We start from the raw sequence: 25,307 nt of genomic DNA, 5'->3' as shown, positions 1-25,307 counted from the left end.
AGGCAGTAGCTCAAAGAAGAAATCACATGGAAAAGATAAATGAATGAAGAAACAAAATATTAAAATTTAAGTCATACAGTGAAAGCAATACTTAGAAAGTTATAGTTGTAAGTGGATATACTAAAGAAGACTTTTAATGAATTACCTAACATTATGCCTTATGTAACTAGAAAAACAGCCAGGAAACAAAACCAAGAAGCAAGCAGAAGAAACAAAGTAACAAAGGTTAAAGCAGAAATAAAGACTAGAAAAACTATAGAGAAAAGTCAATAGTACCAAAAGTTAGTTCTTTGAAACACTTGCAAAATTGACAAACCTTAAGCTTGACTGATCATGGGAAAGAAAAAAAAAAAACAGGATCAAGGACTCAAATTACTGAAATCAGTAATGAAAGTGGCAACATTCCTACCAACCTTAAAAGAAAAAGGGATTACAGAAACTAAAAGAGGTCACGATCTCTTGTATAACTGTATGTCAAATTAGAAAACCTGTGTGAAATAAATTTTTACAAAGGCACAAACTACTGAAACTGATATAAAAAGAAATAGGCAATTTGAATCTATCTACAATAAGCAAACAGCCTGAACAATAATCAAAAAACTTCCCACACAGAGAAGTCCAGGGCCAAATAGCCTTATTGGTGAATTCTTCAAGGCTTAAAAAGAAATTACAATTCTTCATCTTCCCACTCAAAAAAAAGGGTAGAGGAGAGAATACTTAACAACTCAGTCATGAGGTCAGTATGCCCCGATAACCAAAAGTAGACAAAGACATCACAAGAAAATCAGACCTATAGCCCTTATGAATATAAACACATAAATCCTTCACAAAATGCTAGCTGTTCAACTGTGGTAGCATATGAAAGGATTACACATCATGACCCAATCAGACTTTCCCCAAAATGCAAGGCTGATTCAACACTTGATAATTGATCAGTGAAATATACCATACTAGGACAAAAAGTACTTAATCATCTCAACAGACCGATAACAAGTATTTGACAAAATAAAACACCCATTCCTGATTTAGAAAATTCCATAAACTATGGACAGAAAGGAACAACCTCAACCTGATAAAGGGCTTCTACAAAAACCCAATATCTAACCTTATACTTAATGGTCAAAGACGGAAAACTTTCCCCATATGACTGGAATAAGACAAGAATGCCTACTTCTTATAATTTTATTCAAAATTGCATTGAAGGTTCTAGTGAGAGCAACTGGGCAGGAAAAATGAAAGACATTTAGATTGGAAAGGAAAAAGTACAACTATTTGCAGAAGACATGATCTTAGATAAAGAAAGTCCTAAGGAATACACAAAAAAACAAGAGCGAACACTCAGTTTAGCAAAGTGGCAGATATTAATACAACATCAATACACAAAAATAGCTCTATTTCTATACACTAGCAATGAATAACCTGAAAATGAAATTAAGAAAAAATTTCATTTACAACAGCATTTAAAAAAAAACTTACAAATAAAGTACAGGGACATACATAGAAAACTATTAAGCACTGTTGAAAAGAAATCAAAGATTTCTCATGGTCATTGGTTGAAAGACTTACTATTAAAATAGCAATAGTCTCCAAATCAATCTACAGATCAAAGTCACAACTGCTTGTTCTGCAGAAATTAACAACCCGGTCTTAAAATTCATATGGAAATGTAAGTGACCGTGAATACCTCAGGCCACCTCAGCGTTGGAAGACATATTTCCCAATTTCAAAATATACTACCAAGCTACAGTCATCAAGACTGTGTGGTACTGGCTTTATCAATGGGATAGAACTACGAGTTCAGAAATAAATCCTGATATTTATGGTCAATTGATTTTCTACAAGAATGCCAAGATCATTCAGTGGAGAAAGAATATTCTTTGACAAATAGTTCTTGGACAATTGAGTATCTGCATGCAAAAGAATGAAGCTGGGATGCTCATCCTACAACACATTTAAAAATTAACAAAAAACGGACCATAAAGCTAAATGTGATAACTAAAGCTAGAAAACTTTTAGAAGACAACATAGGGATAAACCTTTGCAACACTGGATCAGCCAATGGTGTCTCAGATATGATACCAAAAATACTAGCAACCAAAAAAGGGCAAAAATAAATGAATCAGACTTCATCAAAATTAAACTTTAGTGCTAGAAGAGAAGACACTATCAAGAAAGTGAAGAGACAACCCACAGAACGGAGAAAATATCTGCAAATCATATATCTGATAAGAGTGTAACATCTAGGCTATATAAAGAACTCAAAGCTCAACAGTAAAAAAAATAAAATAAAATTAGCTAGGGATTTAAAGAGATATTTGTTCAAAGAAAATACAAAATAGCCAATAAGCTAAACATCATTAGAAAAATCAAAGTGACAATGACATAACACTTCACACCCACTAGAATGGCTATAATAAAAAAGATAATTAAAATCACTTATGAGGATATCGAAACCCTCATACATTGCTAGCTGGAAAGCAGAATGGGGCAGCTGCTTTGGAAAACAGTTTGGCAGTTTATCAAAGTTAAACAGTGAGATACTACATGATCCAAAAACTCAAAGTATGTACCTATGTATAAATGTTCTTAACAGTGTTATTCATAATAGCCAAAAGCAGAAACAACCCAAAATAGTCGTTTTGATGAATGGATAAAGAAAATGTGACATGTCCATATTATGGAATATTACTCAACCAAAACAAGGAACGATGTTCTGATTCATGGTACAACATGGATGGATGCTGAAAATACTATGCTAAGTGAAAGAAGCCCAACATAAAAGACCAAATATTCCATCATTCCATACATGAAATACCCAGGATAGGCAAATTCATGGAGATTAAAAGCAGATTCGTGGTACCAAGATATGGGAGAATGGTAGATAGGAGTGACATTTAATAGGTAGGGGGTCTTCTTTTTGATGTGATGAAAATGTTCTGGAACTAAGAAAGGAATGATATGGTTTCACAATTTTTTGAGTACACTAAAACCAATGAATTGTACGTACGGTATCTAAGATACCATACTCTAAGTATGTCCACTTCAAGAACCTAGAAAAACAACAATAAATAAAACCCAAAGAAAGCAATAGGAAGGAAAAAACTAACTGACGTACAAAAATACATCAGCGTGGGATACAAAATTCAAAGCCAAAAGTTCATCTTTAAAACAATAAACTATAAGGAAAAAAAAGTACAGATTATCATTGTCAAGATGTCAGTAAATATACCGGCAACAAAATGAAACAGTGTCTACTGAATGGAAGAAAGTATCTGCAAATCATATATCTGGTAAGAGGTTAATGTTCAAAATACATTGAAAATATATACAACTCAAAACCAAAAAAAAAAAAACACCAAAATTTAAAAGCAAAAAAATGGACAGAGGGACCCAAACAGACATTTTACAAAGAAGATACACAGATGGCCAAAAAGTATATGAAAAGATGGTTTACACACCACTAATCATCAGGGAAATGCAAGTCAAAACCACAATGAGTTATCACCTCACACTTGTTAAAAGGGTTATTATCAAAAAGATAAGAAATAACGAGTGTTGGTGAGGGTGCGGAGAAAAGGAACCCCTATGCGCTGTAGGTGGGAACTGGTATAGCCATTACAGGAAACAGTATGGAGGTTTAAAAATTAAAACTAACTATCATATGATCTTGAAATTCTATTTCTGGTTATTTATCTGGAGAAAATGAAAACACAACTTGAAAAGACACACACACCCCCATGCAGGCTCACGGTAGCATTAGTTACAAATGCCAAAATATGGACACAACCAAAGGGTCTATCAATAGATAAATGGATAAATACAATGTCAATAGAATATTCACCAGAATATTGCTGCTTAGTTGCACAGTCGTGTCCCACTCTTTGCGACCCATGGACTGTAGCCCACCACATTCCTCTACCCATGGAGATTTTCCAGGCAAGAATACTGGAGTGGGTTGCCATGCCCTCTTCCAGGGGATCTTCCCAACCCAGGGATCAAAACCAGATTTCCCACATTGCCGGCATATTCTTTACCATCTGAGCCACCAGGGAAGCCCGAATATTATTCAGCTGTAAAAAAAAAAAAAAAATGAAATCTTGCCATTTGTGACAACACGTATGGAGGGCATTATGCTAAGGGAAATAAGTCAGACAAGGACAAGTATTACATGATCTCACTACACATGGAATCTAAAGATGAAAAAAATACTGGCACCAAGTTCACAGACACAGATTGGAGACTGTCGGATGTGGGGTGGGAAGAAATGGGGAATGAGTGAAGAAAATCAAAAGATATCAACTTCCAATTACAAAGTAAGTCAAAGGGATATAATGTACAGCCTGGTAACTACAGTTGGCTCAGCAGTAAACAATCCGCCTGCCAAGGAGGAGACTTGGGTTAGATCCCTGGGTCAAGAAGATCCCCTGGAGGAGGAAATGGGAACCCACTCCAGTACTCTTGCCTGGGAAATCATATGGACAGAGGAGCCTGGCTGGCTACGGTTCACGGGGTTGCAAAGAGTCGGACATGATTTAGCATCTAAACAGAGGCAGCAGCACTGCATATTTTAAAACTGCTAAGAGAATAAATCTTAAAAGTTCTCATCACAAGAAAAAATTCTGTAACTATGTATGATGATATGTTACTTATGACTTACTGTGGTGATCACTTCACAATATATACAACTATCAAATATGTTATACACCTAAATTTAGCAACACTGTAAATGTCAATTATACCTGAATAAGTAAAAGGAAATAAAGAATACTGATAACTCTAAAACAAAGAATAGCTATTATATACATAAATTTATGCCAATGAACCTGAAATTTTAAATGCAATGGAGAAATTCCTAGAAAAATTCAACTTACCAAAACTTAAACAAAGAGTCTATAAATAATTCTTTATCTAGTTAAAAAAAAACTGAACCCATAATTTAAACCATTCCTTCAAAAAATAAAAAAAAAACAAAACACTCCAGGTACAGGTTGTTTCCCCAGTAAATAAAACCAAAATTTAAGGACAAGTACTGTAAATTGTACAAACTTTCTCCCAAAGAACAGGAAAAAAAGTAACTTTCTCTTTTGTTTCAAGAGGCCAGTATAACCCTGATACCAAGATATTTTAAGGAAAGAAAATTACAAGCTGATCTCATAAATGCATTAATACAAAAATCCTAAAGACAACATTTGCAAATCAATTCCAGCAATACACTAAATAAAATACTTAATCACCAAGTTGTGTTTATTCCAAGTGTGGTTTAATGCCAAGTTGGGTTTACTTGGGTACTCTTTTCTAAATGTTATCTGCACGTGTTTTTTTTTTTTTTTTTAATTGCTTAAAATTTTTTGGCTCCACTGGGTCTTCACTGCAGCATGCAGGCATCTCTTGTTGCGGGTTTAGTTACCCTGCAGCACATGGGATCTCAATTCCCCAACCAGGGATGGAACTGCATCCCCTGCACTGAAAGGCAGATTCTCAACCACTGGACCACCAGGAATGTCCCAAACCCACGTATGTTTTTTTAGAATGAGAAAAGTCTAATGAACAGATGCAGAAAAACCTGATATCATTTAACCCCCAATCATGACTTTCAAAAAGCCTTCTCAGCAAATTCTAAAAATAAATTCATTTCCTTAGCCAAGTAAAAGAGTATCTAAAAAACTTTAGCTAACACTTAATGGTGAAATGCTGAAGATGCCCATTCCTGTAACCCCTCCCACAAGACCAGAAACAAGACAAAAGATGCTTGTTATTGTCACTTCTATTCAACACTCTACTGCATAACCGAAGCCAGTGAAATAAGTAATGGGAAAAAAGTAGAAGGACTGGAAAGGAAGAACAAAACATTCATAATCTGCAGACAACGTATTTGTGTATGTAGAACCTTAAGAATCTGTAAGTAAACTCTTGATGGTGTTTAGCAAGTTTATCAAGTAAATTTACCAAGTTCACTGAAAGTAATATGCAAAAAGCTTTTTTTCTATGTACTAGAAAATAATTAGAAAACAAATTTTTAAATAATTCCATCTATAATATTATCCAGAGTCAACCAAGAAGGCTTTTCAAAAATTAACTCAAGAAACATCCTCATTTCCTCAAAAAAGAGGAAGATTTCTGAAGTATGGCATGAAAACGCTAACTGAAAATTTTAAAATATCAATTAATTGGAACTATCTTAAAATGAAGAACTTATCCTCATCAAAAGACACCATTAGGAGACTAAAAAGATAAGCCCCAAATGCGGGTAATGTTAGCAATGCATATATCCAACAAAGGTCTCTGCCAGAATAAATACTGCCTACAAATCTGACTCACCCAACTGAGAACAGCATCCACGACTCTGCATAACTACAGGGTAGAACAGTATCTGAAGTGGCCAACAACAGCATGAAAATGTTAAAACCTCAGTAGCTATTCGGAAGACACAAATTTTAAACCATAATGAGGTAACACTCCATCCACAAGAACAGCTACATGAAAAAGAGTTGATAATTTCAGTACTTGACGCTAGTATGAAGCAGCTGGCACTAACACACCCCGCTGGTGAGAAAGTACTGTAAAATAGTACAGCCTCTTTGGGGAAAGTTTGCAATTATCTATCAATTTGAAAGAATCTCAAACTTAGGGAGCTTGTGTGCCAGGCTTCATACACAATAAAATTCATTCCATCACTGTTTAACAGCCCCAAACTAGAAACAACCTAAATGCTGAACATCAAAACTGAAAAACTGTTAGGTATTTCATGATATTGTATACAGCCATCAATGTTAACAAATGTTACAGGTGCATGCAATATGAATGAGTTTCATAAAACCATATAATAAAGTTCAAATTTTAGATACTTTTTAGTTTTATACGCATGGGAATAACATACATCAAGGAAAACACGGAAAAATAATGGTTGCATCTGGAGAAAGGGAAATGTGATCTTTAGGGAAAACATGGGGGTCTTTAGGGGTACTGGTAATGTAAGTAGTACTTATGTGGGTACTATATAATTTTTTAGTGTGTACAATGGTTTTAGCAATTTCCTAGATAAGTATGCTACCCTTAATTTAGGAAAGTCAAGCAAACCAGTCCAAAAATGAATAAATGATAATCTAAGAAACTAGTGGAAGTTACTAAAATCTAAATACATGATGTATGCATATCACACATATCAAAACTGCAACTAAAATCCTAAGTGTTACGAGGGTTCTGGGAAGACGGAAGAGGAGGAAGCACCAGGAATCTGTCTCACCAGCTAGGTAACAACTGTAGTAGCTGAATCTATAAGGATGAAACTATTTCAGGACTCTGGAGTCTGTTGAAGGTTTGCAACTTCAAAGGGAAACCTCAGAAGGTAAATTGCTGTTAATTTCAGTCATTTCAGCTCTCCGCACGGTAAAAGCCATCTATGCCCACATGTTCCTGTAACAGTTAGGACATAGTTTGTGGGAGTCAGAGTACGCAAAAAGAACCATCTCCTGCAAATACTGCCATCTGTGCTCTGATCACAAAGGTCCAGACGCAGGTAGGCAGCCATTCTTGCACCTTGTAGTTGCACTATCCAATTGCTGCAAGACCCACCGCCTCCAGCTGAAGTGGCTTGCAGAAGATTAAATGGGTTGATGCCATTCCCCCAACCTTGCCTTCCACTTACATCTTTTATTTTCCACTTTTTCTCATGGGAACCAGATATTAAAGACTAGGGCATTCTAAAACAACTGCATGTATGGGGAAAATTAGAATGCAGCTACATATGCCCAGGGAAAAGCTCAATAAACACCTGAGAAGACACCTCAGGCTGATCCTTGCCAGAGGCAGGCTACAACGATCAAAACAAAGCAAAACCATAAAAAACAGCGAACTATGGGGAAGGAGGAGAATTAATTTTCCAGACTTATCATATTATTAGATTCAAACATACAGCATCCAATGGAAAAAACCACAAGGCATACAAAGAAATAGGATAGTACAGCCCATTCAAAGGAAAAAAAATCAGTAAAACTGTCCCTGAAAAAGACCTAATGGCAGATATGCCAAAAAATTTAAACAATGATTTTGAAAATACTCAAAGAACTAAAGGAGGATGTAAAGAAAGTCAAGAAAACAATATGTGAACTGAACAATGGAAATGTCAATAAAGAGAGAGAAAACCTAGGAACTTCCTGGCAGCCTGCTGGTTAGGACACTGAACTCTCATCGCCAAGGGCCCAAGTTCAATCCCTGGTCAGAGAACTCAGATCCCACAAGTTGCACAGCAAGGACAAAAAAAGAGAGAGACAGACACAAAGAAAACCTCAAAAAAAAAAAAAAATTCTGCAGCTGAAAAATGCACTAACTGAAATGAAAATTTCACTAGATAGTTTCAAAAGCATATTTGACTAAGCAGAAGAATCAGTGAACCTAAAAATAGCACAATGAAAACTGTCAAGACTTAAGAACAGAAAGAAAAAAGACTTAAGGGATTTCCCTCATGGTCCAGTGATTAAGAATTTACCTTGCAATGCAGGGGTATGTGTTCTATCCCTGGTCTGGGAACTAAGATCCTACATGCATGCATTCTGGAGCCTGTGCTCTGCAATCAAAGAAGCCACCGCAATGAGAACCCACGTACTGCAATTAGAGAGTAGCCTCGACTAGCCACAACTAGAGAAAGCCTGTACACCACAACGAAGGCCCACCACAGCCAAAAGTAAAAAATATTCTTAAATAAAGATTTAAGGTAAGTGAACAGAATATCAGGGGCATATGGGACACCATTAAGTAGACTAACAAATTCATCCTGAGAAGCCCAGGAGAAGGAGGGGATCTGGGGATGGAGGCAGAGAGAATATCTGAAGAGATAATAGTTGGGAACTTCTGAAATTTGATTAAAATGAATATAAACAATGAAGGTCGAAAAACTCCAAGTGAGGTGAACTCTAACAGACTCACACCAAGCCACATTATAATCAAATTTTTAAGAGACAGACACAGAGAACCTTAAACGGAGCAAAGAGAAGCATATCACCACATACAAGGATCCTCAATAAGATTAACAGATTTCTTATCAGAAGCCATGGAGGCCAGAAAACAGAGGGCTGAGTGTCAAATTGTTAAAAACAACTCTAAACTGAGTCCTGTATCCAGCAAAACTGTCCTTCAAAAGTGAGGGAGAAATCAAGATATGTCCAGATAAACAAAAGCTGAGGGAGCTTGTGACCAACCTGCCCTGCAAGAAATGCTCAAAGCAGCCCAGCAAGGGGAAATGAAAGGACCCTGGACAGTGACCTGAAACCACAGGGAGGAAACAAGGTCTCCATACAGGGGAGTATATAGGCAATCACAAAAGCGCAGCAATCTGTAGATTCAATGCAATCCCTATCCAGCTACCAACAGTATTTTTCACAGAACTAGAACAAATCATTTCACAATTTGTATGGAAATACAAAAAAACTCGAATAGCCAAAGCAATCTTGAGAAAGAAGAATGGAACTGGAGGAATCCACCTGCCTGACTTCAGGCTCTACTACAAAGCCACAGTCATCAAGACAGTATGGTACTGGCACAAAGATAGAAATATAGATCAATGGAACAAAATAGAAAGCCCAGAGGTAAGTCCACACACCTATGGACACCTTATCTTCGACAAAGGAGGCAAGAATATACAATGGAGAAAAGACAATCTCTTTAACAAGCGGTGCTGGGAAAACTGGTCAACCACTTGTAGAAGAATGAAACTAGAACACTTCCTAACACCGTACACAAAAATAAACTCAAAATGGATTAAAGATCTAAACGTAAGACCAAAAACTATAAAACTCCTAGAGGAAAACATAGGCAAAACACTCTCTGACATAAATCAGAGCAGGATCCTCCATGACCCACCTCCCAGAATATTGGAAATAAAAGCAAAAATAAATAAATGGGGCCTAATTAAAATTAAAAGCTTTTGCACAACAAAGGAAACTATAAGCAAGGTGAAAAGACAGCCTTCAGAATGGGAGAAAATAATAGCAAACGAAGCAACAGACAATTAATCTCAAAAATATACAAGCAACTCCTGCAGCTCAATTCCAGAAAAATAAACAACCCAATCAAAAAATGGGCCAAAGAACTAAACAGACATTTCTTCAAAGAAGACATACAGATGGCTAATAAACACATGAAAAGATGCTCAACATCACTCATTATTAGAGAAATGCAGATCAAAACCACAATGAGGTACCATTTCACACCAGTCAGAATGGCTGCTATCCAAAAGTCTACAAGCAATAAATGCTGGAGAGGGTGTGGAGAAAAGGGAACCCACTTACACTCTTGGTGGGAACGCAAACTAGTATAGCCACTATGGAGAACAGTGTGGAGATTCCTTAAAAAACTGGGAATAGAACTGCCATATGACCCAGCAATCCCACTGCTGGGCATACACACCGAGGAAACCAGAATTGAAAGAGACACATGTACCCCAATGTTCATCGCAGCACTGTTGACAATAGCCAGGACATGGAAGCAACCTAGATGTCCATCAGCAGATGAATGGATAAGGAAGCTGTGGTACATATACACAATGGAATATTACTCAGCCATTAAAAAAATACATTTGAATCAGTTCTGTTGAGATGGATGAAACTGGAGCCCGTTATACAGAGTGAAGTAAGCCAGAAAGAAAAACACCAATACAGTATACTAATGCATATATATGGAATTTGAAAGATGGTAACGATAACCCTATATGCGAGACAGAATAAGAGACACAGATGCATAGAACAGTCTTACGGACTCTGAGGGAGAAGGTGAGGGTGGGACGTTCTGGGACAATAGCATTGAAACATGTATATTATCATATGTGAAACAGAACACCATTCCAGGTTTGATGCATGAGACAAATGCCCAGGGCTGGGGCAATGGGATGACCCAGAGGGATGGGATGGGGAGGGAGGTGGGAGGGGGGTTCAGGATGGGGAACACATGTAAACCCATGGCTGATTCATGTCAATGTATGGCAAAAACCACTACAATATTGTAAAGTAATTGGCCCCCAACTAAAATAAATAATTAAAAAAAAAAAAAAGCAAGCATGACTGTTAACAACAGTTGCTGGCTGTGCCTTTTTTCTACATGATTTAAGAGACTGATACATTTAAGGAAAAAAAACAATGTAAAAGATAATACTACTGTAACTTTTGTTTATAACTCCCAATCATATTGTCTACATAATGTAGGGGACTAACGCATCTGAAAGAATTTTTAGTTTATCTTTTGAGGTACACACTAGTATAAAGACAATTTTATGACATCAAAAACGGAAAAGGGTGGGGACAGAGCTGCAAAAGAGCATAAGTTTTTCTATGTTATTGAAGTTAAGCTGCTGTAAACTCAAATTACAGTCTTATAACTTTGACATTAAATGTAATCCCCATGGCAACCACAAAAATAGCGACAGAATTTACACACCAAAAAATTAAGAAGGAGTTTAAACATTTCACTACAAAAACATCAACTAAACACAGAGAACAAGAATGCAGGAAATAAGAGACAAAAGGCTATAAGGCATATAGGAAAAAATGGTAAAAGTCAGTCTTCTCCTTTGTTGTTGTTTTTCAGTCGCTTAGTCACGTCCAACACTTTGCGACCCCATGGATTGCAGCACTCCAGGCTTCCCTGTCCTTCACCGTCTCCCAGAGCTTGCTCAAACTCATGTCCATTGAGTCAGTAATACCATCTAACCATCTTGTCCTCTGTTGTCCCCTTCTCCTCCTGCCTTCAATGTTTCCCAGCATCAGGGTCTTTTCAAATGAGTCAGCTCTTCACATCAGGTGGCCAAAATATTGGAGCTTCAGCTTCAGCATCAGTCCTTTCAGTGAATATTCAGGGTTGATTTCCTTTAGGATTGTCTGGTTTGATCTCCTTGCAGTCCAAGGGACTCTCATGAGTCTTCAACACCACAGTTCAAAAGCATCAATCCTTCCGCACTCAGCCTTCTTTATGGTCCAACTCTCACATTCACATATGACTACTGGAAAAACTACAGCTTTGACTATGTAGACCTGTGTTGGCAAATTAACGTCTCTCCTTTTTTAATATGCTAAGTTGGTCATAGTTTTTCTTCCAAGGAGCAAGTGTCTTTTAATTTAAAGGCTGCAGTCACCATCTGCATTGATTTTGGAGCCCAAGAAAATAAACTCTGTCACCGTTTCCATTGTTTCCCCATCTATTTGCCATGAAGTGATGGGACTGGATGCCATGAACTCGTTTTCTGAATGTTGACTTTTAAGCCAGCTTTTTCACTCTCCTCCTTTACCTTCATCAAGAGGCTTTTTAGTTCTTCTTCACTTTCTGCCATAAAGGTGATGTCATCTGCATCTCTAAGGTTATTGATATTTCTCCCTCTGATCCTGATTCCAGCTTGTGCTTCATCCAGCCTGGCATTTTGCATGATGTACTCTGCATATAAGTTAAATAAGCAGGGTGACAATATATAGCCTTGACGTACTCCTTTCCCAATTTGAAACCAATCCATTGTTCCATGTCTGGCTCTAACTATTGCTTCCTGACCTGCATACGGGTTTTGCAGGAGGCAGGTAAGGTGATCTGGTATTCCTATCTCTTTCAGAATTTTCCACAGTTTGTTGTGATCCACACAGTCAAAGGCTTTAACATGGTCAATGAAGCATATGTTTTTCTGGAATTCTCTTGCTTTTTCTATGATCCAAAGGATGTTGGCAATTTGGTCTCAGTCTTCTCCTTACCAGCAATTAAATGATGTAAATGGATTAAACTCTCCAATCAAAACACAGATATGCAGAATGGATAAAAACACTTGATCCCAGAGGTCTCATCTACAAGAGACTCACTTGAGATCCAAAAACAGAAACAGAAGGAAAGTGAAAGGACATAAAAAAATATTCCATAGGAACAGTAACCAGAAGAGAGCAGGGGTGGCCATACTAATGGCAGACAAAACAGACTAAAAAAAACATTAATACAGACAAGAAAAGACTTTATATGTTAATAAAACCCTCAATATAACTATACAATATATAATTATCATCAAAATATATGAAGCAAAACCTAAGAACTGAAGGGAGAGAAATAGGTTTACAGTAACAGTCGGAGACTTAAATATCCCACTCAGAATAGTGAATAAATGACAGAAAATATTTAAATAAGGAAGTACAGCAGCTGAGCAACAAAATTAAGCAATTAGATTTAACAGACGTATATGGAACATTCACTGTGTGTGTGTGTTCAGTTGTGTCAGACTCTTTGCAACCCCATGGACTGTAGTCTGCCAAGCTTCTCTTGTCCAGGGAATTTTTCAAAGAATACTGGAATGGGTTGCCATTTTCCTCATCCAGGGGATCTTCACCACCCAGGAATCGAAACTACTCATCTTGTGTCTCCTACACTGGCAGGTAGATTCTTCACCACTAGTGCCACTTGGGAAGCTCATGGAACATTCTACCCAACAACAAATACACATTACCAATTGCCTATGGGACATTTTCCATACTTCAGGCAACAAAGTCTCCATAGATTTTTAAAGATATCATACAAAGTATCTTCTCTGACAACAACTGGATGGAGTTAGAAATCAGTAACAAAACTGAAAAATTCACAGAACTGTGAAAACTGAGTAACACTTTTAAACAACCAAGGGATCAAGGAAGAACTGAGAATGGAAATGAGAAACATTCAGAGACAAAGGAGAACAAAAACACAACACACAAAGACTTAAGGTCCACAGCAAAGCAGTGCAATGAAGGAAATCTGTATCTATAAAAGATCACATTAAAAAACAAGAAAAATCTCAAAGCAACACCCTCACTGCAACTAAGACCTGATGCAAATAAGTAAATAAATGTTATTAAAAATTCAGCATCCTTTCCTGAACCCTCTTTTTTAACAGAAAAGGGACAGAATGAAATTACCTTCACATAAATGCCATATATGTAAAACCCACAGAAAACGTCCTATTCAATGGTGCAAGATTGAACACTTTTTCTCTTAAGGTCAGGAACAAGACAAAGATGTGTGCTTTCACCACTTTTATTCAACATATTATTGGAAGTTTCAGCCAGAGCAGTTAATTAAACAAGAAACATAAAAGGCATCCAAGTTGGAAAGGAAAAAGTAAAATTATCTGTTTGAGAAGAATACACTCTTATATGCAGGAAATCCTAGTCTCCACAAAAAATGCTGTTAGAGCTAATAAATGAATTCAGCAAAGCCAGCAGATACCAAGCTAATACACCAAAATCAGCTGCATTCATATACATAATGAACAATTTGAAATGGAAATTACAAAAACAATTCCATTTATAACATCAAAAAGAATAAAATACTTAGGAATTAACCAAGAAGGTAAAAGACTCATAAATGAAAACTACAAAACACTGCTGAAAAAAATTAAAGATAACATAAATAAATGTAAACACATCCCATGTTCATGAATTGGAATACTTCAAACTGTTACAATGTTAATGCTATTCAAAATGATTCAATGCAATCCCCATCAAAACCCTAATGACTTTTTGTAGAAACAGAAAAACCTGTCCTAAAATTCATATGGAATCTCAAGTGACCTGTACAGTCAAAACAATTTTGACAAAGATCAACAAAACAGGACTCAACATTTCCTGATTTGAAAACTTACTACAAAGGTATGGTAACTAAAACGGTGTGGTATTAGCAATAAAGACAGACATACAGACCGAATAGAAGGTCTGGAAATAAACCCTTGCAGACATGGTCAAATGACTTTTAATAAGAATGCCAAGACTACTGAATAGGGGAAAGAACAGTCTTCGATAAATGGTACTTGGAGAACTGGACATCCACTTGCGAAAGAATGAAGTTGAACTCTCATCCAATGCCATTTTACTCAAAGTGGATCAACAAACAAAATATAAAACCTGAAACAATGAAACTTAGTAGAAAACATAAGACAAAATTTTCACAACACTGGGTCTGGCAATGATTTCTTGAATATGACTTCACAGGCACAAGTAACAAAAGAAAATAGACAAGTAAGATTTCATGAAAATGTAAAAACTTTGTACATCAAAACACACTATTCTTCAGAGTAAAAAGTCAAGCCACAGAATGGGAGAAAATATTTGCAAATCAAGATCCAATAAGGAATTAACATCCAGAATACAGAGAGAACTCCTAAAACTCAAGAAACAAGAAACCAAACCACTCAATTTAAAAGTGGGAAAGGGCATGAACAGATACTTCTACAAAGAAGATACAGAAATGACCGATGAGCACATGAAAATATGCTAAACGTCACTAATCACAAGAGAATGCAAATCGAAATTACTATGAGACACCACCTCACACCCACTAGGATGGCTACTATCTAAAAAAAGAAAAGTGTTGGTGAAGGTGTGGAGAAATTGGAATCCTTGGGCTACTAGGAGATGATGAAAAACAGTATAGCCTCTGTGGAAAACAGTATGGCAATTAAAAAAACAAATTACTGTGTGATCCAGCAATTATACTTCTTGGTATATACCCCAAAAGAGTTGAAAGCAAGATCTCAAAGAAATACTTGTACACCTATGTTCATTCACAGCAGCATTACTCACAATAGGTAAAATGTGCAAGCAACCCAAGTACCCATCTGATGGACGAATGGATACGCAAAACGCGCTGCATGTGTACAACAGAATATATTATTCAGCCTGAAAAAGGAAGGAACCTGCTATATGCTACAACATGGATAGACCTTGAGAACATTATCCTAAGTGAAATAAGCAAGTCACAAAAAAGAAACACGTGTATGATTCCACATATTTGAGGGTAGTCAAAACCATAAAGACAAAGTATAATGGTGGCTGCCAACAACTAGGGGGAGGAAGCATGGGGAATTACTGCTGAACAGGTGTAGAGTTTCAGTTTTACAAGATGAAGAGTTAGGCCAATACACGGTGGTGACTTTTGCACAACTATGTGAATGTATCTAGTATCACTGAACTGTACACCCCAAAATACTTTAGATGGTAAATTTTATTTTTGCCACAATAAACAAAATTCTAGATGTTATCAACATTGAATGTGGGAACAGAATTTAATATAAAAAAAATTTCTTTTGGCCATGCTGCACAGCATGTGGGATCTTAGTTCCCTGACGAGTGATTGAAACTGCACCTCCTGCAGTGGGAATGGAGGGGCTTAACCACTGGACCACCAGGGAAGGCTCAGAAGTCCACCTTTTAAAAAGACATGACCCAGGTGAGTCTGGGGGAGAACAGATTTAAGTGTATGTATGGCTGAGTCCCTCTGCTGCCCACCTGCAACTATCACAGCACTGTTAATCAGCTATGTGTGTTCATACTAAGTCACTTCAGTTGTGTCTGACTCTGTGTGACCCTATGGATTGTAGCCTGCCAGGCTCCTCTGCTCATGGGATTCTCCAGGCAAGAATACTGGAGAGGGTTGTCATCCTCTCCTCCAGGCAGTCTTCCCAACCCAGAGATTGAACCCTGTCTCCTGCACTGACAGGTGGGTTCTTTTACAAAATAAAAAGTTTAAAAAAATGCACGAACACAGCAATGCTCTCATGACTGCATGCTATATATACACACACCATCATAATCATATACTACCAGCATTTAGTAAGTGCAGTTATAGGCATTATTCTGAGTATTCAATACACATATCTTATTCAAGCATCACAAAAATCCTATAAATGTGTACTATTACTACTCCTATGTCACAAAAACTTAACCTTTAAGGTTAGAGCAAGTCAGTAGCACCGCCAGGATTTGTTCTCATGGAACCTGCATCCAGAATCTGCACTTTACTTTGTGTAGGTTTATTACGAAATGGGTACACTGAATATGCTTTTCTTCAAAACTATAAACTCCTCACTTAGAGAATATACATGTTTATATTTATACCACCACATGGTGGGTCAGTGACAATCCGCAATAGCCAAGAATGATCCTCCTCCATCTAACAGAGCCAAACAAGACAACAGAACATGTGAGCAGCTTTTCAGAGATGAAAACCAAGTCGCTCTTAAATAAGGGTAGGATTTTTGAGGCAGAGAACATTCAATTAAGCACCAGAACAGCATTCCTGCCATGATTTCATCTAAGTCAGCAATTATACAACATACAGAAACACCAGACAGTATAAAGGAAAAGAACTCTGGGGCAAGGATCTGGAGACCTTTTCAGATTGATATCACAGCATACATGCTACATGTACTCTTTTAACTACACAAAGTATTTTTTAATATAAACAAAAACTTGCATCTCCACATAGTCATGGATTCACCTTGTCAAGTGTCATGTCGTTCCACCCCATTACTATGTAGAAATGCAAATGTCCAAGAGGAACCAAGGATCACGAAGGACAAAGAGCACTTTACAACCAAGTATCAAAATCGACTAGAAAGCTGTGGTGACTAAGACATGAGGATAGATAAACAATGGAAGAGAAAAGTCTCCAGAAACAGATGTGCACATGTAATACAGATGCTTGACTTATGAGAGAGGTGACAGTAGTACGGTGAAAAGTTTTTTTTTCCCAACGTGGTGCTGGGTCAACTGGCTATCTATGCAGAACAAAATGAACCTGGACCTTCCACCTTACATTGTGTACAATATGAAATCTAAGACGGGTTGCAAATGTTAAGACTGAAAGGTAAAATAGTAAGTTTTTTTAAATGAAACGCAGAATATCTTCATGACTCTGGAATAGAAAGACACTTCTCAAACAGGACACAACAAAGCATTAGCCATAAATGAAAAGTTGATAAACTGCATTCCATAAAATTCAAATTACGTTATTAAAAAAATACCAATTAAGAGTATAAAGACGAGCCACAGGTTTGGAGAAAAGATTTTTTATTGTAGAACATATAAAATAGTAAACAGAAAATAGCTTTAGCTAAACAGGAAAAAGGTATGTAATTCTAAAGAAATATTAGTGTGTAAGACTTGAAGAGGCACTTCAGGAAAGCGGATGTGCGAAGGTCAACAAACATCATGAAAAGATGCTCAAGTTCATAAGTCATCACGGAAACAAAACTTAAAACCACAATAGAGATGCCGCTACATAGGCACCAAAATAGTCACAGGGGGGAAAAAAGCAATACCAAATATTGGTGAGGATGTAGAACTAACCCAAACCATCTGACAGTGAGTATCACAAGTGTAAACTGGTGCAACTGCAGCATCCATTAATGCTGAAATCACAGAATCACAGATACTCTACCAGCCAACACTCTCCCAGGATACACTCAATAGAAGTAAGTTCACCAAAACACATGTTCAGAGTAGCACTATTCAGAATAGCCCTAAATGTCTATTAACAGTAGAATAAGCCGGAATATATTCACACAACAGAATACAGTACAGCAATGGGAACAAATGATCCACAACCACTGGCTGTGACACGGGTCAATCTCACAGCTGAGGAGCACACATTTATGGTTCTATGTATGTAAGTTCAGAAACAGGGAGAACTAACATATGCATTGAAAAGTCAGCACAGTGGTTTACCCTTTACTAGTCAAGAGACTGTAGGGCTGCCAGGGGGCTTCTGGTCTACTATCTCTACGTACAAATGGATATACAAGATTTGTTCAGTGCGTGAAAACTCACTAAATTTGCATATTTATCATAGTAAAAGCATCATACTTTTAGGTATATATCATACATACTTTTCTGTATATACTGTTATACTCAGGTTAAAAGTTAAAAATTTAACTGTTAAAGCCATATAATAAAGGTTCCAGGAAAAAAAAATTTATTTTATGGGAAGTAAGACCTCTCAAGAGTAATTTCAACTGTCTCCTGTTAGCTGGGACTGAACATATTAAAATTTATTTCAGAACAGCTTCTCAGATAATTTAGTGATGATACTCTCAGAATAAAAAAGGAAACCATCTCAGTCAGAAATTCAATATATCCAGGTACAATTATACACTTCTTTGGTCCCAAATTGAAAGTTGGCAGCTCATCTAGATCTGCATTGCTGGTTACCTGCCTGTGTTCAGCTGAAGACAGTGTGAGCTCTTCGCTTATGATGTGTACTTTTCTGTATGTGTATTACACTATAATAAAAAAATCTTAACCAGCGTTTCAGTCCCACACCTTACTTTCTGTGAACTACTTTAACTTATCTATTCCTCTTCTGAGCTTCCAAGCTATTTTAACTAGTCTCTGAGAGGTCTCATCTCAGTGAGTTAACATGAAACTTTTCCCTCCAGACACTGCCTCAGGCCTATCCCATAATTAAGATGTCCCTTAAAGTCATCTTAACAATTTTCACACTTGACAGACACTTAACAATACTCAGTTCATTTATGCTTCAATCACATGTCCATTTACAGCCCATTTCCTTCCTTCCTCAGAATTTTAAAGGACTAGGCAGAGAGTGGGGAAGGGCCCCTGAGGAAGCAGGCACCCTCTCTGAGGAGCTGCCTGGATGAGGAGTCCAGCTCTGGCCTAACCTCCTGGCCCCACCCCAACCCCACCCACAACAAGGGTCTTGGCACAATACCAGCCAGAAAGCTCCAGCCTCCCACAACGTCTCCTGAACCAGAGGAAGTCACCATTTCCCTGTGCGTCAACGGTGGGCATTCAGACAGCTCCAGTCGCCCTCCCACCCTCCCTGCCCCACATCATCCTCTCAAGTTCTCGCTCACCTCTACTCAGTCAAGGACAGACAGCGAGTCTGCTGACTTACAAGGGGCTCAACACCTTGTGTTCCTTCTTAGGAGCAACCTCCATCTACACAAATGCTCCTCTCTGGAGACACTCCCCTCACTTGGCTTGACAGTGGAAGCAGCTCCCGCCTTGCTGTGCTCCACCAAGAGCAGGGAGAGTCACCCTGCATGCTGCCCGTCCCAAGCAGTCTTCCTAGACAGCTCAGGGAAAGGCTGAGGTGAGGTCTGTGGTAGAGGGACAGCTCTGTGGCCTCTGTGGAAGCCCTCGGTGAGGTATCTGGCTCCCACTCTTGGGGACTGTCACTTTACCACAGGTCATCTAACACGCATTTGATCTCAGCTGTGGACCCCAATACCAATCCTGAATCAACAACAAACCTACTCAATATCCAGTTACACTGAAGTAACTTTCTCTTCTTCAAGGCTTATTTCAAACGCTGCTTCATCCAGAAAGTGTTTCTTCATTCCCCAACCAACACAGTCTCTCCCTCCTTGGACCTTGTCACAGCACTTTTCCAATAACACCTTACCAGCTGACTTGTAAAGTTCTGATAAGACTCTCACTGCATACTGCTAAGTCACTTCAGTCGTGTCCGACTCTGTGCAACCCCATAGATAGCAGCCCACCAGGCTCCCCCGTCCCTGGGATTCTCCAGGCAAGAATACTGGAGTGGGTTGCCATTTCCTTCTCCAATGCATGAAAATGAAAAGTGAAAGTGAAGTCGCTCAGTCATGTCCGACTCTAGCGACCCCATGGACTGCAGCCTACAAGGCTTCTCCGTCCATGGAATTTTCCAGGCAAGAGTACTGGAACAATGAAATTCTGTCACAGCTAACACAAGCCTTCTAAGTGACAAATCAAACATTTGCTCAAATAAAAAAACAAACAGCATATGACTATTGCAAAGTTAAGTGTACCTATATGAAGTAAGTTGCACAATTAAATGTACCTATGCAAAATCCAAATATCAAGGCTGAAACACTGTGTCAAGATATACTCTTTTCTAACAAGTTGTTCTTACTATAAAACATGTTTGTTACAGAAAAATCAGTGGGGAAAAGCACACAGAAAAAAAAATTTACCCATTACACCTTCACTGTTCCATTTACGTCTTGTCATTCCCAGTCTTTCTATGCATATATATATTCCTGAGACCACACTGTTTTGTACTTTGCTTTTTACTTCAGGTACTGTGACTATCTACACCATTAAGTAATCTACTACAAACATATTAATAACTGCTGGACATTTCACTGTACGGCTACTTTAGCCCCTAGTTATGACACTGTTATAACCAATCTTGTTCTTGGGTTTCTATAATGCTAATTATCTACTTAGGTAACAATATTACTTCTGACCAGAAGCTACAAATTCAGATTAAAGTGCTTCATGGAAAATACACACCCAGGTTTATTTGCGCATTAACCACAAGGTGGTTTTTTCCCTGCTGCGGAAGCCTGGGAATGCTGCTCTCTGCTCCAGGCCAGCAGCCCTGCCTCACCTCTCAAGATTCAGAGCCCACACCCGGAACCAGCATCTCAGGCGGGGACAATGAGAGAGCTGACCACACCGCGGGGGCTAGGTACGTCCAAAGGGCACAGAACACCAGCTACCTTGACCAGAACCTCTCCTACAATTCCGGGAGGTCCCTTCAAGCAGCACTGCTTCCTTACTGAGCACCCTTACTGAGCACCCTTACTGAGCACCCTTACTGAGCACCCTTACTGAGCACCTTACTGAGCACCTTGACCAGAACCTCTCCTACAATTCCAGGAGGTCCCTTCAAGCAGCACTGCTTCCTTACTGAGCACCCCCCACCAGCCCCCACCAAGGAGAGCGCTGTGAGGCATCTGGGGCAGGCACCATCCTGTCCCACAGCTGGAAAAAGCTCTCTACTTTGTCTAACTGCCCAAGGTCAACCTTACAACCCAGGTTTCCCTTATTTCTTCCAGGTACTCTTCCCACTGCACTTCTTGAACCTATGCCCTGAGAAGACCCCCCTGTAGAGCTCAAGAAGTCTACACCTTATAGTTTGGCCAGTCAGTGACCAGAGCCTGGGTCTTAACACTGAGGTCACTGGGTGCCCTGGCCAACTGTGAACACACACATCTCAAAGCTCCTGTCTAACTGACCAGGAGTCCTTCCCTTTACTCTGGTCAACAACCTAGCATCAGCTGAAAAACGCTCTGCTATAAACCATAAATGTTCCAGCGTGTCTGAAGCAACCCAGTGAGATTTAAGTCACTGTTGACTGTCATTCTTACTGGAATATAATTCATGCAACTTTCTGAAAAAAGAAAAACATACACATAGAACCAGGCAGGTTCTCTGAATCTTTCACTTGACATAAGCTAAACAAAAAATAAGAGCTAGCTCATGGCTTACCCCAATTAATAGGAAACATTACACGTATACTTTTTTGGAAGTCAGGAGAGACAAGACTTACCTGTGTCCCTCAGTTCCCATTTTCTTCTCTCACTTTTCTCCCAGCACAATTTAATAAATGAATTCTATGGGGCCATCTCCTTCCTAATAAACTTCCCCGTTAAACACTTACTTTATGTTCACATGCTTCTGCATTTTTGTGGGAATTATTTCCAAGACAAAGTTAAAGATAAATCAATGAATTTACAACTAAAGAAACAGCAATTACCTGTCCTTGTTCTGAGAATCCCTGTTTTACCAAATATTTTCATGGTCCATTTAAAAAATTAAAAACATGTTCGCTTTCATCTAAAATAAGTCAAACAAAGAATAGTCCAACAACATTCCTATAATATGTTGCAACTCCCACAAAAATATTATGAAACACTGTTGGGACATCCAAGCCTCCTTGAGAAGAACTGTCTTCAGGAGACACCTCCCTCTCCCTCCACTGCTCTGTGGAACACCCTAAATATCAGGAAAACCAAATGCTTGTTGACTTGCATGCATTTTAAAAGCAATTAAAATATCCAAGAGCTGCACCATCCAGTACAGTAGCCACTAGTCACATGTGACCACTGAGTCCTTGAAATGTAGCTAATTCAAACTGAGCTATACTGTAAATGTAAAATATACATTGGATTTTGAAATCATAACACTAACAAAAGAATCTCTCATTAACAGCTTTTATACGATTATACACTAACACACTATTTTGACTATGTTGGGTTACATCAAGTATTAATCACTTTTTAAAATGTTTCCAATGTAGCTATAACAAAATCTACCGCAACATGTAACTCATAATTGTATATATAAATAGTCTTGTCACCTCTGACCTACTTTTTTTCACATAATCGTCTCGTGAAAATATTATAATCAAAGGATGTCTTCAACCCACTGGGACCCAATCCACAAGGCAAACTACGAGAGGGGTGAAGTGCTACTGAGATTCAAGATCACTCAGAGACTTCACAAGGAAGCGGTCTAGAAACAGCAATGCGTTCATGTCTAGCACATCCAAGTTTTCAAATCTAAGTCACCTGGCAAATGATCATGAATTCCTCGATTTATGGGTGTAGTGCAGACTCTACTGAAATCCAGAGAATTATCCAATATGGCATTTATCCTTCGAAAGATATTGGCATTTCTACACGTGGAGAGTGCAGGTGCTTCCTGGTTGTCCCAGCAATCTTTTATCCTTCCCGTTTCTTCTTCCTAGACACAGAAAAAAGGTGTTTAGGTTTTCTACTCTCTCTGTTGATAGAGACTTCACACCTCCTTTCCTCTAGCCCAATACAAGTTAGATAAAGTAACAAAGACTTGAGTTTCTTGCCTGTATACCAACATACTTAAAACACTGACATGTAAGATATAAGAACCTTCTAACATAATGTGATTTGTATAGAAGTAGAAAGGCAGCAACATGAGCTTTAAGAACCAGACACACCTGGTTCAAATTCTGAGTTTACCTATACAGTAGATTATGTGGCAATAAAAGAATGAAGTACTGATACATACTACAATATGGGTAAACCTCAAAAATATGAGGTGAAAGAAGCCAGTCACGCAAGACCACATACTGTATGAGCCCAATTATATGAAATGCACAGAATAGGTAATCTAAAGTACATTAGCTGTCTTCAATTGGGGAGGTGGGGAGGTGGTTAGCCGGTTGTGTCTAAAGGGTACAAGGTTTCTTTTCTCAAATGATGAAAATATTCTAAAATTAGATCATGGTGAGGGTTGCAAAATTCCATAAATATACTAAAGATCAATGAATTGTACTTTGAAGAGTGAACCTTATGATTATGTAAATTACATATTAATACAGTTGTTTCAAAAGTTTAATTCTGCCATTTATTGGAAATTACTCATCTCTGTGTTACAGTCCCCATTTGTGAAATGGGAAAGAGTACCTACCAACCTTTTGATGGTATGTGTACAGTACTTAATGCCAAAGAATGCTCAAACTACCGCACAATTGCACTCATCTCACATGCTAGTAAAGTAAGGCTCAAAATTCTCCAAGCCAGGCTTCAGCAATACGTGAACCGTGAACTTCCAGATGTTCAAGCTGGTTTTAGAAAAGGCAGAGGAACCAGAGATCAAATTGCCAACATCTGCTGGATCATCGAAAAAGCAAGAGAGTTCCAGAAAAACATCTATTTCTGCTTTATTGACTATGACAAAGCCTTTGACTGTGTGGATCACAATAAACTGTGGAAAATTCTGAAAGAGATGGGAATACCAGACCATCTGACCTGTCTTGAGAAACCTGTATGCAGGTCAGGAAGCAACAGTTAGAACTGGACATGGAACCACAGACTGGTTCCAAATAGGAAAAGGAGTCCGTCAAGGCTGTATATTGTCACCCTGCTTATTTAACTTCTATGCAGAGTACATCATGAGAAACGCTGGGCTGGAAGAAGCACAAGCTGGAATCAAGACTGCTGGAAGAAATATCAATAACCTCAGACATGCAGATGACACCACCCTTATGGCAGAAAGTGAAGAACTAAAGAGCCTCTTGATGAAAGTGAAAGAGGAGAGGGAAAAAGCTGGCTTAAAGCTCAACGTTCAGAAAACTAAGATCATGGCATCTGGTCCCATCACTTCATGGGAAATAGATGGGCAAACAGTGGAAACAGTGTCAGACTTGATTTTTTGGGGCTCCAAAATCACTGCAGATGGTGATTGCAGCCATGAAATTAAAAGACGCTTACTCCTTGGAAGGAAGGTTATGACCAACCTAGATAGCACATTTAAAAGCAGAGACATTACTTTGCCAACAAAAGTACGTCTAGTCAAGGCTATGGCTTTTCCAGTGGTCACGTATGGATGTGAGAGTTGGACGGTGAAGAAAGCTGAGCGCTGAATTGATGCTTTTAAACTGTGGTGTTGGAGAAAACTCCAATACTTTGGCCACCTGATGCGAAGAGTTGACTCACTGGAAAAGATCCTAATGCTGGGAAGGATTGGGGGCAGGAGGAGAAGGGGAAGACCGAGGATGAGATGGTTGGATGGCATCATAGACTCGATGGATGTGGGTTTGGGTAAGCTTCGGGAGTTGGGTGATGGACACGGAGGCCGGGCGTGCTGCGATTCATGGGGTCTCAAAGAGTCAGACACGACTGAGCGACTGAACTGAACTGATACAGTACCTAGCATGGTGCTGACATATGGTAGCTGCTATTTTTACATTTTAAGATATATATACTTACA

The 25,307-nt window shown here is 38.4% G+C and overlaps 1 protein-coding gene across 50 annotated transcripts in view; it reads right to left on the bottom strand.

The window, feature by feature from the left end:
- The window catches only part of CPEB1 (cytoplasmic polyadenylation element binding protein 1), a 112,533-nt gene that overhangs the window by 58,900 nt on the left and 28,326 nt on the right, over positions 1 to 25,307 (bottom strand). For 48 of the 50 annotated variants that reach the window (XM_081546876.1, XM_081546871.1, XM_081546898.1 and 45 more), the window contains exon 2: positions 23,126 to 23,300. The exons of the other annotated variants lie outside the window; for them this stretch is intronic. Coding sequence is in view for 15 of the 48 variants with exons in the window: in XM_081546865.1 (XP_081402991.1) it covers positions 23,126 to 23,300 (175 nt within the window). In the remaining 33 variants the exon portion in view is untranslated. The remainder of the gene's footprint in view (positions 1 to 23,125; positions 23,301 to 25,307) is intronic. 50 annotated transcript variants of the gene reach the window in all.

This window comes from Giraffa tippelskirchi, chromosome 12 (assembly GCF_054371585.1).
Source record: "Giraffa tippelskirchi isolate mGirTip1 chromosome 12, T2T-mGirTip1v1.2.pri, whole genome shotgun sequence".
NCBI classification, from domain to species: domain Eukaryota; kingdom Metazoa; phylum Chordata; class Mammalia; order Artiodactyla; family Giraffidae; genus Giraffa; species Giraffa tippelskirchi.
Note: the sequence above shows the minus strand (reverse complement) of the source record. Positions and strands in the feature narration are given on the sequence as shown.